The sequence below is a fragment of the Anguilla anguilla genome, chromosome 6, assembly GCF_013347855.1.
Source record: "Anguilla anguilla isolate fAngAng1 chromosome 6, fAngAng1.pri, whole genome shotgun sequence".
NCBI lineage: Eukaryota > Metazoa > Chordata > Actinopteri > Anguilliformes > Anguillidae > Anguilla > Anguilla anguilla.
This window is the reverse complement of record NC_049206.1, coordinates 15,158,805-15,177,603: the sequence shown is the minus strand read 5'-3', so window position 1 is coordinate 15,177,603 and position 18,799 is coordinate 15,158,805. Positions and strand designations below refer to the sequence as shown.

Below are 18,799 nucleotides of genomic sequence, written 5' to 3'. Positions count from 1 at the left end.
CCATAATTATCTTAATAATTTGAAGCATTTTTATGATTTAATCTGGATCCATACATCCAAAGAATATTGTTTGAAGTCAGTCAGGTGGGCTGTTGTTATTATTTTACTAATTAACTCCCATCTGATATTACTCAGAGAGCATTCTTGTGTCAGAGCAATTAGTGTTTTAAGGATAACAGCTGTGTTTGTAATCACGGGGGCATCCCAGTCAGGCACTACCTTTCTGTCATGCTAATTAAGCATTGTCCAGGTGAGCAAACAATGCTAAACAAATGCTAAAACCGAATTTAAGTAATAAACAAACTTTGCCTTTGATTATATTCATATCTGTAAAGAAAAATGTTGACTGAAGACATGAACATTTGCCTGAGGACCCTGGGTTGTTTTCAATCAGTTAGTGGGCTAATGATATTCATGTAACTCCAATCTGATTTCAGAGTAATATGGGGTTCAGGACTAATAGCTGGGCTTATATTACAGTATATTTAGGGATCTCAGTCAGACACCTTTTCCTTGTGTCAGAGCCATTAGTATTTTGGGAATAACAGCTGTGTTTGTAACTCTGAGGGACCCCAGTCAGACACTACCTTTCTGTCAGGGTGATTAGCACTGTGTGAATACTGGAGGAGGACAGAAGCTGATTTTTGGAAAGGGGACAGCGTTAATCATAAGCTCTGGTGAGAAAACAACATGGAAAAATGTCAGAGCTGCATTTTAGCTAGAAATGTCCATTTCCAAGATTGTCCAGAATTTTATAAAGAAAATTCAGCTTATATCAGGCGTATTTGTGTGAGATACACTGTCTTAAATCATTTGATGCAATATTAATGATATGGTTTGATCAGTGATATTAATTTATTAACTCATCTGGCTTCAGTCAAGGTATATTATTATGTTAAAAGTAAGATTGGTTTCAGGACTAACTGTGTTGTTATTTCTGAGGGGTCTTATTCAGACACTAGCTTTCTGTCATGCTGATTAGCACTGTGTGAATTCTGGAGTGGGAGTGGGGAAGCTGATTTTTGGAAATGGAACCAAGCTATTAATTACTACAGGTACGCAAACGACATTCTAATATTAATTATGATTCATAATATAATTGTAAGTAATGACAATGCCTTGTAGACAGCTTGAGAATGTCTACATTTAAACCATAACATCATTTATATCAGTGTCACCTATACATACGTAGTTCCATGTAGAGAATGCAGGTTTTTGTAAAGGTAATCTTCAGTGTGTGACTACTGGAAATTGGAAGCTAATCTTCGGACAGGGATCACGTTTGATTGTAGAATCAAGTAAGTGTTTCAAATTGTCAACACTGCATGTATTACTTCTACCAAGAAATAGGGAATGATTCAGATTGTGCAAAAGTGTTATTATGAATGCCAACAATTATTCAAGTGTATCACGTTTTAATGAGCATTCATAAAACATTTGTACACGCCAGAATAAATTCTAAATTCTCTATGAACAAGAACTACTAATTCAGTAGCAGAGTAAAAATTGAAGAGGCACTTTGGATATTTGATTGGGTACGAAACAATGTGTGACATACGGAGCAAGTTCATTTACTTTTGGACATGGAACTACCTTAGTCATTAGCTCCAGTAAGTACATACATACAAAAATATTAGTACATTGTGATGTATGTTATTCATACAGAAAGGCTGTTCACTCTGTCTGGAGGTCAGTATTCTGCCCTGGTTTTTGCTGGGCTTTATATGAATGTGTGAATGACGGGGGAAGAAAACTGATATTTGGAGCTGGAACAAATCTCTTTGTGGAATCAAGTGAGAAACCTTATTCAATTTGTTTATTATCTTATATCTATTGCTCATGCATAAGTACTTGCTATATTGCTATATTATCCCAATATGATATACATTGGGAAAGAATTCATAGTAATTTCCCTATTCTGAAAGAAGAATGGCCTCCAGGGTTTTAAATTTTTGGTTAAATTATTTGGTTGGTGAATTTGGTCAGATCAAAATCAAAGTGGTCAGTGATAACAGACATATCTTTAACATACAGCCATACATTAAATAAACGTACTTTTAGACCGCATTTCAAGTACCTCAATTCAGCTAAGGGAAAGCGCAAAAAGGAGGTTTTTGCAGTGGGAGCCAATAGTGTGTGAACACTGGACAATATAAAGTAACATTTGGTGAAGGAACCAGGCTGGTTGTTGAGTCACGTGAGTATAGTTTTTCTTCAAAAAATTACATGAATCAATAGACTGTTGGAATAGCTAGAAAACACGTTTTTAAACAGGTTTTCTCATCTTAAACATGTAATAAGCAGTGTGCATGAGAGAATGTGAGGATGAGGAGAACTCAGACCCACCTGTGGTAATAGAGCAAAAATGGCTTTTGGATTTTGAAAGTGCCTTTAAAATGCTCTTAAAATGTCTTAAAAATGACTTAACTGTCAGCAATACTTGTTTCAGAGCCATTTGAAACAAGGAGGATTCCTGAAGTGTGTTTAATGTATAAATAGTGAATACACATTCATGTCTGTGACATGAATGCTATCTACACACATAGGACCATATTCAGCAGTTGGTTTTGGGATTTAAATTAGAAGTTGATCAACTAATTCAAAATAATTCAGTTTCGAGAACTTAAAGAATACATATTAGGAGACTTCAGGAATACATGCTATGTGCAGTTTTTAGCAACCTATTCAATCCAAACCTTAATTGCATGACATTGGGTGGTCGCTGAAATAGAAAAATGTTGTGTAATTCATTAATTAAATAAAATAAATAATCTATTCAAAAAAACATATTCACTTGTGACGCGTCCTACGGTTAAGTCCAGTGACTTGTCCTACTGAGAGTTTTTGACAGAAGAAACAGCAGTGTGTGAATGCGGGATTTGGGGAGCAGATGATCTTTGGCCAAGGGACAAAGCTGATCGTTACATCACTTAGGCTAGGTGAGTATTATAGTACCTTTACTTCACAGAATACAGTAGCTTGTGATTTGATTTACTGATATACAATACTGCCAGTAAACATATTTGTATTTGAGTCTGAGTTAGTGAATTCAAGCTAATTGATATAACCATCAACAAACACGTTGAGTAAAGAAACCCATGACAGAGCTGAAAGAAATATCTCACCAATACATTCAAAATAGAATTAAAGGAATGTTGACATGACAACAAACCAAAGGCATCAAACAGAGCTTTTCTACAGCTGCATTGTCACTATACATTAGGAAGTATATTTTCATTTGTTTAAACTAAAACCCATAAAAACGCCTGGCACTAGGAGAAGGTAATAGGGAGGTAGTTCTGCAGAATAATATAAAAGAAAACGGAAGTAAAAAAGAAATGAAAAAGAGCAGGAGGCTGTGAGCTTAGACATCGATCTGTTCACTAAACAAAATGTTGAAGCTGGAGTGGCAGTGTTCAATATCCAAATGATGAATGTAAAACTACAAAAAATATATATATATATTTAATGTATAGGCGCCATTTTTGTAAAACTGATTTACAAGTCAAGAAGACTTTAGAGTTTTGTGCGACCATAGCCGCTCCATTAGTCAAAGCAGGTGGTTTTTTGTTCAAGGCCCAATCATTGTGTGACTTCTGGGAGTGGCGCTTGGAAGTTAATATTTGGCCAAGGTGTTACATTGACTGTTGAGTCAAGTGAGTATCATCTTTTAAATATTCAACGGTTGTGAGCAATTGCATAATAATAAACAATGATATAAGTATTTTTGTGATACATTTTCCTGCACAAAATGACCACAACCAAAAGTATATATGTTGACAGGGAAAAATGGCTCGATGTAAGAAAAAATAATAATTATGGGTTAAACTGATTGTATTTAATTTTAATTATGTTTCTGATCATGTTTAAATACTGTCAGATGTTTTTATCACATTATTGATTGTCTTCAAGGAATAGCACATTGAAAACAGCCATAATCATGAATCATGAGTTTTTAGGTGCACAAGTGTGTGCCCTTGTTCAAACAGACTTGTTATTTTATTTGCCATTAGTCTTCAAACCAGTGCTGACATTCATTCTTACTAAGTGCTTAGTTTGTTTGATTCAATTTATGATGACATTGGGACCAAGAATCATTTTCAGATTCTCTCCTTGTAGAGATAGGTCCAATCTGCATAATATTTGATAGCTCTTGTTACACTGTGTGAATACTTGGTCAGGTGGAAATACACTCATTTTTAGTGAAAGGACCCCATTAACCATTGAATCAAGTAAGTACTTGATTTTCATTCTAGAGAGTTTAATGCAGCGTATATCAATGACCTGGGATTTGGGTTATTTGACATGTTTAATTTACTTTTCTCTATAAACAATGATAAAAGCATTTGACCCAATGACCAGACAAGATTTGTTCTTAATTTTAATATGCAAAAAAAGATACAAACACAATTCCTTTAAATTAAAACTTAAAAATAAATGAATAAAATAAAAAATAAAAATGTGGTTATTGCAGTACTCACCAAGCAGTGTTTGTCAAAAGCACTAGCTGTTTAAATGTGAACAAATATTAAGGAAAAATGTTCATTGAATCTAAATCTTTCTGTGGTTTTGATTGGAAGACCAAAATGTATTAAAAATCAGGTTCTGCTCATTATGGATTTGAAAATGTCTTTAGTTCAAAAATGGCATTTAAATATTACGGAAATGCTGTGTATTTATTTAATTGCATACATTTTTATTTACCACAAATCAATTGCTTGATTGCAAAGTAGCATCATGGGTAGGAAAAGAAATCCATATTTATTCTCTGAGGAATGGGAGAGTTTTTGCTGTGGATGTGTTTACTGTGTGAATACTGGAGGCCTTCAAAAACTGGTCTTTGGCTATGGGACCCGTGTAACTGTGGAATCAAGTGAGTTTGCTACTCTTTTATTAAATATTTTAAATTTAATTGTATAATGCATACTATAATTCAATGGTGTCTTGGTACACATTCTTTGCACAATTTGGGTGCCATATAGTCTACACTATGTAGACTGAAAGTCAACAACAAGCAAAAATTTCAAATTAAAAAATCCCCCTTTGGACATAATTGGACCAAAAGAATATTTTCCCAGATCATTTTTGTAAATGGTATTTAATAAGTAATGAGAGTCATATTGCTCTTAATTACACTCATGCATGATTAGTCTCTAGAATATTTGTGAGGTCATATTTTACTGTGTGAATGCACAAGGCTTTAAGATCATGTTTGGTGAAGGGACCAAAGTAACTGTTGAATCACGTAAGTCATATTTCTTGTATAGTGGTTCACTTACCATGTTTTTGATTTAATTAATTTGCTTTAGTCTTTGACATATTTGCCTTACAGATTAATGTAAAAATATTTCCCCATAACCAATGTTGAAAACACTAGCTGCTGGAGTGCAGTTTATTGACAGACACAAATAAATATGATTTAGTGCAGTATCATGTGAAAAGTGTAATTAAAAGGTGGCAAGTGTTAACTGTTTTTGAGTTACATCTCCATCAAGCATCTCAGGAGGTTAGTAGGGTTATTTCTGAGGATGTAATCACTGTGTGAATACTGGAAACTTTGGAAAGCTGTTGTTTGGTTCTGGGACCCATGTAACTGTGGAATCAAGTAAGATTACTTCTGAATGTTATTTTATCAAGCAAGATTCATTTTTATTTTTAGCACATATCATATCATGTAACATGAATTATATTACATTTTGGAACATAATTCTCTGTACTTGAATGTCAGTAATATTTAAGCAGCATACAATTTATTTATCTTCTATTTTCCTGGAAAGTGGGTAATATACAGGCCAAAGATGTGTAGCTTGTCATTTTAGATGAATTCATTGTTCTCACTGTCATCCACTGTGATATGTACAAATATGCACACAGGTTTTTTCTGATGATGGCTGGGACTGTGTGAATGTTGGTGTTTAATTTATATTTTGAAGGGAGACCCAACTGTTTATTCAACCAAGTGAGTGAGATTTAGATGACATACTGTCTTGTCTAGTTCATGTTGGGATTTGAAAGAAAACATGAACAAACCACTTGGGCATTTCTCACTACAGACACAAATGGAAAGTTCTTTAATCTTTCATTAATTAATCTTGGCAATCAATGATTGAGAGTAAAAGTGAATGATGCTGATTTAATAGAAACTGGGACAGGTTTTGTGAGGGTTATGACAAGTGGAAGAGTTTATTTGGAAAGAATGTGAGAGAACATAGTACACAGAAGTTACTGTATCATGTTAAACTACTGTGTGAATGCTCAAACTGGTTCTTACAAGTTGATATTTGGGTCTGGCACCAAACTACTCATTGAACCTGGTGGTAAGTATGGACTTTCCTAAACTTTGTGCTTCATGAGAGAAACATAAAAATAATGTTTTGTTTAATCAATGGAAATTGCGGCATGTGATCAATATAATTGCAGTATATGGAAAATGTAACTGCAGAACAGTAATTCAGCAATTCAGCAAAACTTAATTTATAATCGCATAAAAACTGGATTTACCCATATTAACAATAAATGAAATTAACAGAATTGAAACCATTTAAAAAGTATTGTAAATACATTAATTACAGGCAATATTTTGTACAGTCTCATGCAGTATCTAAGGTACATGGCAGTAAGTGTTAGCTGTGTCCAGATTACAGCTTTATTACAGTAAACATCTTAAGAATCTGGCCAGGTTTTTGCTGAGGATGTGTTTACTGTGTGAATACTGGAGGCTATGGAAAAATGGTGTTTGGCCATGGAACCCGTGTTACAGTACAATCAAGTAAGATGTTTACATACTATGCGCATTCATATGAATATGAATAAAATAATAGCAAGGGTGCAGATTTATTATGCATATTATGCATTGTGCATGAAGGTTTTATCAGTTGAAAATTTTGTAGCATGGATTTCCCTCTTTACATTTCAAAGAAAAAGATTTCAAAATAAAAAAATTAACTGGACTTAACTTTTTTACGTAGTTGTGGTCTGCAGGTTCAGTTCAATTCCACTTTAGCTTATCAAGTCATCAGTATTAGCAATTTCAGATGAGTTCAGTATTCTCACTGTGATTAATTTGGTAAAGATTTTACAGATTTGTAAGCAGGTTTTTGTGATGTAGCCTGTGACTGTGTGAATACTGGCTATAAAACAATATTTGGAAGCGGGACCCAAGTAACTGTACAACCAAGTAAGTGTTAGCTATTTCGCTGGAAATGCTCCTGTGTTTACCTTTCCATTATAAATGGAAATGTAATTAAAGCCCAGGGGATATTTTTCATTACATTTCATTATATGTATAAAAGGGCCTTGTGTCAGTCATTAACACTAATCTGGATGGCTGTGCCATGGTATATGGCATAGCTTTGATATTCCTTCTACAGTATTTTACTCACCACATGTGAAAAATGAATTTGTTATAGAATGTCACATTTATTTGATTAATGAATCTTGGCAGTAAATGATTGATGATGAAGTGAATGATACTGATTTAGTATCATTTTCTAAGGTAAAAGTGTTAACTGTATTCCGGTTACGTTGTTATTAAGCATCTCAGGAGCTTACTTTGGAAAGCTGTTGTTTGGCTATGGGACTTGTGATAAAGTGGAATCAAAAAAGATTAGCTCATTTTTATTGAGTAATATTTTATTGAGAAAGATTCCTTATTATTTTTGGCTCATATGGTATGATGTAACATGCATTGCATTTACATCATACCATGCATTGCTTTTTGTCATATAATTCCCTGTACATGAGTGTTATCAAGGTTTAAGCAGCATAAAATTGATTCATTTACAGTGTGGATAATATACAGGCCAAAAATGTCCATATTGTCATTATTGTTGTTCTTACTGTCATCCTTTGGCAGATGCATAAATATGCACATAGGTTTTTGTGATGATAGCTGTGACTGTGTGAATGCTGGAGCTAAATTAATATTTGGAAAGGGGACCCAACTACTTGTGCAACCAAGTAAGTGACTCAGATTTAGTTTAAATACTATCCTGTATATTTGACTTTGGAATTAGAAAGGGAAAAGTGGAAAAAGAAAACAGAACAGGGCATTGTCCACTACAGACACAAATGAAGTGCTTTGGTCTGTCTTTAACACTGATCCGTATGGCTGCATCACTCATAAGTCAAACCATAAAAACCATTAAAAACTGCATTAATTGCACAGCTGCAATACTATTAGAATTTATTGAACATTAAAAATGTAGTTTGAGATATCTTTAATAAAGACAAACCCTATGTTCAGAGGCAAAATAACTTGTTGATCCCAGAGCCTCATGCTTAGTCTCTGGAGTATTTGACAGCTCTTAATATACTGTGTGAATACACAGAGCTTTAACAAGCTCATTTTTGGGGAAGGCACCAAACTAACCATTGAATCAAGTAAGTCCTTGCTTATTGGTCCAGTTTGTCTTACATTGACTTATTCCAGTCTGATAGATATTAATGTAGGAATTTAATTGTATTTTCATAATAACTGAGGTTGAAATCATTTGATCATGGCAATGCATGATTGACAGTAAAAGTGAATAATACTGATTTAATAGGAACTGGGAAAGGTTTGGAGAGAGGTTTGACTATTGGAATAGTTTATATGTAAAAAATAATGAGAAAAAATGGTAAATGGTACATGGGAGTCACTGTTTCGTGTTAGTTCCCTCAAGTTGGTTCTTACAAGTTAGTTGATATTTGGCAGTGGTAACCAACTACTCAATAAAACTAATGGTAACTATGGAATTTCCTTAAATGTGTGTTTCTTTCCAATGAGAAATTATTTCCTTGTTAGTATAATTACTAATATAGGACACTCTGTAATAATAATTCCAGTTATTGTGAATTGTTCTACTGAGGGAGTTTTTGAGAGAGGAACCAGCAGTGTGTGAATGTGGGATATGGGAATAAGCTAATATTTGGCCAAGGGACAAAGCTGATTGTTACATCACTTAGGCTTGGTGAGTATTATAGTACCTTTACTTCACAGTATAGCTGCATAATTAGGAGCATAATTAGATTTTTGATATACAGCATTGCCAGTAAAAGTATTTTTCCGCATTTGAGGCTGAATTGGTGAATTCATGCTAACTGATGTATGCTCTCAACACACTGAAAAAGTAACTTGAGACAGAGGTGAAAAAAATATCTAACAATACATCCAAATGGAATTATAGATATGTTGTTAATGCAAAAACCATAGAAGCATCAAACAGAGCATTTTTGCAGCTGCATTGTCTCATTACATGGGTAAGTATATGTTCTAGTCGGAGTCAAGTCATGATATATAAAGAAATTTTGTTTCTCTGGTACAGGATGAAGTTGATTGGGAGATAGTTCTGCAGAATAATATAAAAGAAAACAGAAGTAAAAAAGAAATGAAAAAGAGCAGGAGACATTGATATGCTCACTACACAAAATGCTTAGAGTGGAGTGGCAGCATTCAATGTTCAAACATCCATTTAACATGGATCCATTGAACAACATTTATCCAAAATCATTTTTTTTCCCTATATATAAAAATTATAAGCTCCATTTCGGTAAAACTGATTTAAAATCGTTGAACGTTTAGAGTATTGTGTGACCTTACCCACTCCATTAGTCAGAGCAAGTAATTTTTTGTTCAAGAGCAGATCATTGTGTGACTGGATCTGGCAATTGGAAGCTAATATTTGGGCAGGGAGTTAAACTGACTGTTGAGTCAAGTGAGTATCATCATTTAAATATTCATCTGAGCAACTACACAACATTAAACTTTCCTGGACAAAATAACCAAAACCAAAAGTGTTCTTGTTGATGGGAAAAATGACTCAATGTAAAAAATTATTCTTTTTCTGGTTAAACTGACTTTATTTAAATTTGCTTTTATATACTTAAGCAGCATTTTAAATATGTTTAAATACTGCCAGTTGAATCTTACTGTATCACATAATTGACTCTTCAATGAATAATACATTTAGGTGCTAATGTATGTGCTTTTGTTTAAAGAATCTTGTTATTCTATACATCATTGGTCCTCAAACCAATGCTGACATTTATTCCAACTAAGTGCTTTGTTTGTTTGGCTCAATTTATAATGACATTAAGGCCAATAATAATTTTTCAGGATCTCTTCTTGTAAGGATGCATTGGCTGGGTCAGATCTAGTATTTGCTAGCTCTTGTTACACTGTGTGAATACTGGGACAGGGCTCAACAAGCTCATTTTTGGTGAAGGGACCAGATTAACCATTGAATCAAGTGAGTCTTTAATTTTTCATCTATAGTGTTTTTCACAGTGTAAATCTTGGTTCCTTTGAGATGTTTAATTTCTTTTTCCCTATAAAAATGGTTTGAAGCACTTGCGCCTGGATTCAATCAAGTTTTGCTTTTAATATTTTCAAATGTAAGTGTTATTTCCTTCAATTCAAACACATTTTTCCATAAATTCAGGTTATTGCTGTATTTACCAATTAGTACTAGTGGACAGCACTAGCAGTTAAATTGCGGGCAATTGCTAAGAATGTACTAAATTTAATTCTTGTTGCGGTAGGTCTTGGTTATAACCATTTTTAGTAAGACTAATAGTATGTCCTATAAAGTTTAGGTTTTGCTCATTATGGATTGGAAAATCTCAATAATAGTATTTACATATTATGGAGATACTGTAAAATACTGATGAAATGATTGCATGTATAATAATGAAGTAGTATCAAGGACAGCAGATGGTATGAATTGTATGGTAGAAATGGGAAAGTTTTTGCTGAGGACAGGTTTACTGTGTGAATACTGGAGGCCTTAAAAAATTGGTGTTTGGACACGGAACCCATGTAACTGTGGAATCAAGTGAGATTGATACTTCTTTATTAAATAATTAATATTCAGTCATATAATGCATAGAACAATTCAGTGTTGTCTTGGTACATTTTGTTGTGCACACCTGGGTAGATATTATGATATACCATGCAGACTGTAAATATACAACAAGCAAAAATGAAACATTTTAGAAAAATGTTCCCTCTTTGGGTTTAGAATATTTCAGGTGATGGCCGCTTTTCATAAAGATATAGCAGAAATACTTTGTAGTTAAATGATGCCATGCTTATTTAAATCAGAACTTGGTTTGCCATGTAATAAACAAATATATAGTGCAAGTATGTGGATCTTATCATTTTGAACAAACTGAGATCCTCAAAGGTGAAAGTGAGTGATGAGAATGAGTAAACGTGCATGATGCTGATTTATTAGGAATTGGGACAGGTTTTGAGATGTCTGAGTTTTGGAAGAGTTTAGGTAGAAAGCATGTGAGACAAAACAATACATGGGAGATGTAGTTATTGTATCATGTTGGACTACTGTGTGACTCAAACTGGTTTTAGCAAGTTAATATTTGGCAGTGGTACCAAACTACAAATTGGACCTGGTGGTAAGTATGGAATTTCCTTAAAGATATGTTCATTTAAAATTACAATGACTAAAAAAAGAATGTTTTATTGAAGTTAATGTAGGTTGCAGAATGTGGTGAAAAGGAACTGCGGTGCATGGTAAATGGCCGCAGTCATTGTAACAGATACAGTATGCAGTACAGCAAAGGCTAAGCCAGGATACTGTAGAACATAATTAATATCAGTTTAGGCTGGTCTTGGAGGCTCCGTGTCTCCTTTCCAAGTTCAGCTGAACTCTGAAGTAATTGGGGTTGATTGAGATGCTAACTGAATACCATGTTAAATTTGACATCACTAAACTGTATTGGTTGTTTGCTCTGTTACAGCTCTGTTATTTCTCCTGTATATATTTGAGCACCCAGAAAAATTCAGTGGCAGAGACAGTTGTACAGCTTAGTTGATTAATTGGTTCAGAAGAATTACTTAATCACTCAGTAGATGTGCAATAATTGAACAAATAAATACAATAAAAACTTCCTAGTGGCTTAAAATTGGGTGAATCTACTCGTATTAATGATAAATGTTGAGTGATCAGAATTGATACGTTTTTTTAAAAGTATTGCAGGTACATTAATTACAAACAATATTTTGAGACAGTAAGTGTCAGCTGTGTTCAGGTTACAGCTTTAGCCTGTTACTGTACGTTTCTCAGGGGGCAGGTAGGGTTTTTGCTGAGGCCATGTTGACTGTGTGAATACTGGAAGCTTGGGAAAACTGCTGTTTGGCCACGGGACCCGTGTTATAGTACAATCAAGTAAGATGTTTACATATTATGTGTATTCCTAGGTATATGGATTAAATAATGGTGCAGTAAAGGAGCAAATTTATTAGAAAAGCATTCTTTATGGAGGGGTTATTTATTGAAAATGCTGTAGCTTGAATTTCTCTCTTCCCATTTCCAAGAAAAATATTTCTAACACTGTAAATGCACTGGACTTTAATTTTTACCTAGCTGTGGTCTGTAGATTAATTGCAATTCTGCTCTTAAATCAAAAAGCAGTTAAAGTAATACATATCAGTATTTAAAGATGTATGTGATTTCAGATGGTTTTCAGTATCCTCACTTCAGCATCCTCACTTTGGTACAGATTTTACAGATTTGTAGGCAGGTTTTTGTTATGTAGCCTGTGGCTGTGTGACTGCTGGATATAAAATAATATTTGGAAGTGGGACCCAAGTAACTGTACAACCAAGTAAGTGTTAACAGCTAAACAGGACATATTGTCTTGGCTATTAACCATTTGCATTATAAATGGACACCTAGAGAAAGCCTAGGCAATATTTCATCACAGACATATGTGTAGAATGGCTTTGTGTCAATTATTAACAGTGATATGCATAGTTGTATCATCCTTACAGAGAAACTTGATTTGGATGGACATATGCATATAAACCAAAATTGTTTTTTTTTCACATAATAGAACATGAAAATTGCAGTTTCATTGAAAATCATTGACATTTACAAAGTGGAGACATTACAGTTTTGTAATGTTGTAATGTTCACATCGGACTCAATTCTTTATATTTAAGAAAATTGAATGAAAATAAATTACCGGCATTATGTTCAATGTAAAATTGTATGCCCATCAGTAAAATGGAGAGTATTAATTTGTTTTCATGATTATTGGTGATGATGAGGCTGAGAATCGTTAGATTGCTTGGGTTGTGTAGTATTTGACAGCTCTTATTATACTGTGTGACTAAATCTGGAGTAAATAAGCTCATTTTTGGTGAAGGCATAAGATTAACCATTGAATCAAGTAAGTTATCAATGTCCCTCATATAATTTCTATATGCCAAAACCGTAAATGACCTGTATGTGTGAGAATGTAAATCTTATTGAGTGATATGCAGACTTTGTTCATCTTGTTTATTTAAGCACCAGCATAAGATAGCTACTTTAGCACTTTAGCAATTGCCTTTACATTAGCATGATAACTAGCCATAGATAGGTAGATAGCTGCTTGCCATATAGTTAGTGAATTAATGTTAGTTTAGCAAACCAATTGCTAGGATGTTAATTAATTAGCATAGCATGAAAATAGAATTTAATTATTTTGAGCCAATGCTCGTGTTTTGCAATTTTACAGAAGCTTATGAAGCTATAACTTTGTTGTATTCTGTTGCTATATACACTGAATCTCAAAAATGCAGGGAAAAAACACTCGTATAGACAAATCATGTGAATCTAACATTCATGAATCATAAAAAGTATTATAGTCTTTTTTTTAATCATCCATAAGTATAAACACACAACCTTAGTCTCATAGCCTTTGCTCGACTAATAGGTTAATTGAAACAGAATAAAGATTTCTTAAATTTTTAAAAAAATATATAAAAGTATATATTACAAATACTGTAGTTATAAGTAGTATCATGTTTAAAGTGTAATTAAAAGACAAGAAGTGTTAACTGTATGCTGATACATACATATATCTTTATTAATCATTTCAAGAGGCTGGTAGGGTTTTTGCTGAAGAAATGTTTGCTGTGTGAATACTGGAAGTGTTGCAAAACTGGTGTTCGGTTATGGAACCCGCGTAACTGTGGAACCAAGTAAGATTGTCATTTTTTCTGTTCTTCGACAGCACATTGAACATTGAATTTACTGAATAAGGTGTTATGGATCTTTAATACATAGAGCAGTCACAAATACTGTAATACTAGCTTCTTTTTTAAGCTGATTTGTACTTAGTGTGAGCTACGTTGGTGTACATAACTAACCTCACTTATGTCTCGATTAATGAATGTGATTTGACTGTCAACATTGTTTTGACTAATCGACCTGTTAGTCAACCTAGAATACAGGTAGGGTCATCTGTAAAAGGCTGACCTCAGGTATGGCTGAGCATGTTGTGACAAATGATTATTGCAGTATTGCGAATGTATCTGCCTTGCTTATTCTTTAACTCAAAGTCCTTCTAAGAAACTATTTAAAAATCAGTAAGCATCATTTTGTAAATCAAATTTCATAGATTCTCAAAATAAGAGCATTTTTTTAGACACAAAACATAAAGTGTTGTTGCTGATTTTCCACCGATCTGTCATATATAAACATTTGCAAGATGTTGTCATTTTGGTCAAATACAGCAAGCAAAACTAAGTATGTACTTCACCTGTGTGATGACCATATGAGGTTTCTGGTGGAGTTTACCAAGCATATTTTGCTAGAATTTGGGTTCAATTTCACAAATGTCAGTGGTGGCATATACCCTGGTGCATACTGTATGTGTGCCATATGTACAATAGTAATATGGTGTTATATTAATTCAGTGACAAGTGGAGAAGGTAATCTATGCAGAATGTTAATTTGATGTTTATGAACCAAGAGTTCACACTGTGTGAATGGTTATGGCCAGAAAGTGGAGTTTGGAACTGGAACAAAGCTATTAGTAGAACCAAGTAAGTCAGTATTGATTTAGCATATCCTCAGTAATCCCAAATATGTGTTGTGACAGTACAATATTGATTATCAAATGTAATTATTTGCAGGATAATGAAAATAGTTATTGGATCCTGGGACAAAATTGCCCAGAGGTGTTTTGACGTGATATTTGTTTCACCTCTATATTGAATCATGATTTTAACCAGGAATCCTGGAATAATTTAGACCTGTAATCTGGACCTGTCCCTTTTATATTGCCATTATTCACACATAATAACCAAACCTAAAAATGTATTAAACATTCTTTTATTTAGCAAGGTACAGTAAGATCAACTTCTATATTGAAATAGTAAATGGTGTGTATTTTAAAAGATTTAAAAAAACAGAAATATGAATTATAAATAATTTTTTAATTATAGTGCAACCATTAAACACTGTAAGACTGTAGGTCTTTGAAAAGTCACAATAAGGTGAATGGTGAATCAGCATTGATCCCTTCAGTTTTTGATTCTTCGTATAATACTGTGTGTATGCTAATAATGACAAGCTAATCTTTGGGTCTGGAACAACTCTGTGGGTTCAACCAGGTAAGTTATGATGATACAATAATCTCTCTTTCAAAAGAAAGGGAATTCAGATTGGGATCAGTCAGTGTCACAGCATGTCCAGCATTAGATAAATATTGTAAACTTATTTTGTTTGACTTGTTGGTCATATTGTACCATAACCATATCAAGGCTGCTGCGTTGTTTGCTGGTGTGATTGAATTGCAATTTCAGAACAATTTACTGACAGATCCAATGTAGATAATCGTGAAAATGACCAGTCAAGATGGACTGGTCTAATCACTAAGCTTACAGTATCTAACATAGGCAGTGAGATAATCTGTGGAGCAATAGGAGGCAGCTGTTCCATACAATGGGAATATGTGGTAGGTGGTCAGCTGGCCAGTATTGAATGCAATAATTAATGGGAAAACCTGTCTAAATGACATAAGTATTCAGTGGAGTTTCATTCATAGGTGTTCAGAGCTCTTAGTTTTTACAACACACTGAATCACTGTGTGAATGCTAACAACAAGATCATATTTGGATCTGGAACAGAAGTAGTTATCCTGGCAGGTGAGTAGAACTGGATCCATTAATAATGTAATTTTATTAAGAATTTAAGAACATTGCCAGTTGATATCTGAAATGTTTACTCATAAAGGTTTATTATACAATATGGCTTTGTATGTTCCTTATACAAAACATGATTAACTAATGAAAGGAAAACCATGCAGGATTCATGCAGCACTCAGTGAAGGACAAACTCTAATATAGTTCTGAATGCATGATACATTTTCATTGGTTTTCTTTTTAAAAATAATTCCCACCAAATTGCTGTCATATTTATATCTTTGCACAGAAAAGCATGCAATTGTAATTATTAGACAGTATTATAATATTACATTCATATATAATAGCACTATTCTGTTGATACTGGTCCATATGTTTTGATAAATAGAGATGTCCTGTATAAAATTGATGTTTTTAACATAACTGGCATTAATCAGTGGCTGATTGTCAGTTGATATGTCTAAGAACCAAGGTGGGGGATTTAAAACAGAATATAAAATTGATCTGTTGAAAGAACTAAAACAACAAGGCAAATTCAAATCTAATAAATCCCAAGATTTAGCTCCCGAGATTGTTTAAGTGTGCATTATGATCTATTTAAGATGGGAAAAAAATGTTTAGACCACAATACTTGTACAGAAAGTCATGAAGTACATTTGTTGACAAGAGATAAAGTATTTGTCAAAGGTCGTATGTCTGTGTGAATAGCAACTACAAGTTAATTTTTGGACGTGGGACTTCCCTTGTGGTACAGGCTAGTAAGTATCATTTCAATTATCAACAAATACACTTTTTCAAATTTGATTAGTTGATTAATTATTCCTGATTCTGTACATCTTCAAGAAAAACATTCAAGCTACTTTTCAGAAAGATTGCTCAAGAAAGGGTTAATGTTTATTTTATTTGGATCATATTTTTAGTATATTTAAAACTTTATTTACCTATTCATTATTTTCTGCGTGTTATTGGTATTGACTGGTATTAACCAGTATTGGAATGAATTGGTGTAGATAGAGGGGTGGCTTAGTTCAGTCCTGTTTCTGAACACATGTTCGAAGTGAACTAAATGGTCAGTTAATTCTTGATGCTGGGATAAATATTGGTAATCAAGGACAAATTGAACATCATCTTCATTGAAATAGGAGCCATAGTTACATTTTTCAAATAACGTGTGTCTTCAAAAGCATGTCCCTCTGATGTAAATGATTTAAAAGACTGTTGAAAAGACCACTGATTTTTGTTGTGGCAGGATAGACTGTGTGAATGATAATGTCAGGATTGTATTTGGATCTGGGACAAAACTCAATGTGCTGCCTAGTAAGTATGAGCTAATGATCACGTTGTTTGAAACAGAAAATATATAATTTGAGGTGATGATATTGTACATTATACTTTTTATATTTGATGCTTGCAGTTGCAAATATCAGTCTTCCTCCATTTATTTTGGAATTATGACATGAAAGTGTTCAAAATTAACACTTTCAGATCAAGGGAAAAATGGAAATGATACTCAAATTTTCACAAAAAAACAACAACAACCAAAAAACCCCCCAAAAAACACATATTACTATGCCTGACTGTGACCATACATTTTTGTCAAAGACCTTATGTCTGTGTGAATACCAACACCTACAAGTTAATTTTTGGACATGGTACTTCAGTTGTGGTGCAGACTAGTAAGTAAGACTTAAATCATAGTTGCGTAATTGTGCAACATAGAATTTATGATAACTTCATTTTTATGTAATGGAATTCTAAGCTTTCAGTCTTTAAGGTTTTCAGTTTACTTCTCCTGTTACGCTTCAAATAACTAACACATCTATCTTTTCTAATGGCCGTCAAAACTGGTGTAGCCTACAGGAAAAATTTTGTGAATTCTGTGGGAATTTGGTGGATTCTGAATTCTGGCCAGTGTAATAGGAAAGCAAATAGCAAGGGATTTAGGTCTTCTGTATGGCACTGAATGCATGAATGTAGGTAAAGTTTGTGAAAAAGGTAATATCTGATGATAATACCCAATTAGTACACGTGTTAGTTTCCAGAATATTTAATTCTGTATGTGAGCACATTCTTTACAAACAATGTTTTCTACAGTCTCAGATCTAATGCAGTCTCAGATCTAATGCACAAGGCAAAGCTGTGTTCAGGTCACAGCTTTATTACAGTAAGCATCTGGTCAGGCCGGTCAGGTTTTTGCTGAGGGTGAGTTCACTGTGTGGATGCTAGCAGCTATGGAAAGCTGCTGTTTGGCCATGGGACTCACGTTACAGTACAATCAAGTAAGATATTTGCATTCTACAGTATGTGTATTCATATACATGTGAATTAAATGACAGTATTTAGTTTTATATTTTTAATTTCAGAAACTACATTTTAATAATAGTGGTTTTATTTTTTTTTATTGCAGGTTCTATTTAACAGATTAATGAAACTGTTTTCCCATAACCAATGTTTAAAATACTGCCAGTGGGAGATTTTGGCACTACATGATTGACAGAAAAAAATGTTGTTGATTTACCGTGTCCAAAGTAAAAGGCAGTAAGTGTCAACTGTATAACTGGTCACTATAGGGGGTTACATTTTTATTAAGCATCTTAGGAAGTTAGTCGGGTTAATTGTGAAGATATACTCACTGGGTAAATACAAGAAGCTTTGGAAAGTTGTTGTTTGGCAATGGGACCCATGTTAGAGTGGAATCCAGTAAGATCACTTCTCAGTGATATTTTTCCAGGAGCTAGAGCACTCATTATTTTTAGCTCATATCATATCATATGGCATGGAGTGATATGAATTGTATCAGTTGTGACATCAATTGCGCCAAGGTTTAAGCAATCAAAAATTTATTCAAAGTGGATAATATACAGTCCAAAGATGTGCATCTGG

General features: G+C 33.6%; 1 gene segment (V, D, J or C); it reads left to right on the top strand.

The window, feature by feature from the left end:
- The first annotated feature begins 5,193 nt into the window (after positions 1–5,193).
- Positions 5,194–18,799, top strand: part of LOC118230334 — a 29,115-nt gene continuing 15,509 nt past the window's right edge. The window contains 1 exon segment of the C gene segment in view: positions 5,194–5,245. Within this exon segment, the coding sequence occupies positions 5,209–5,245 (37 nt within the window).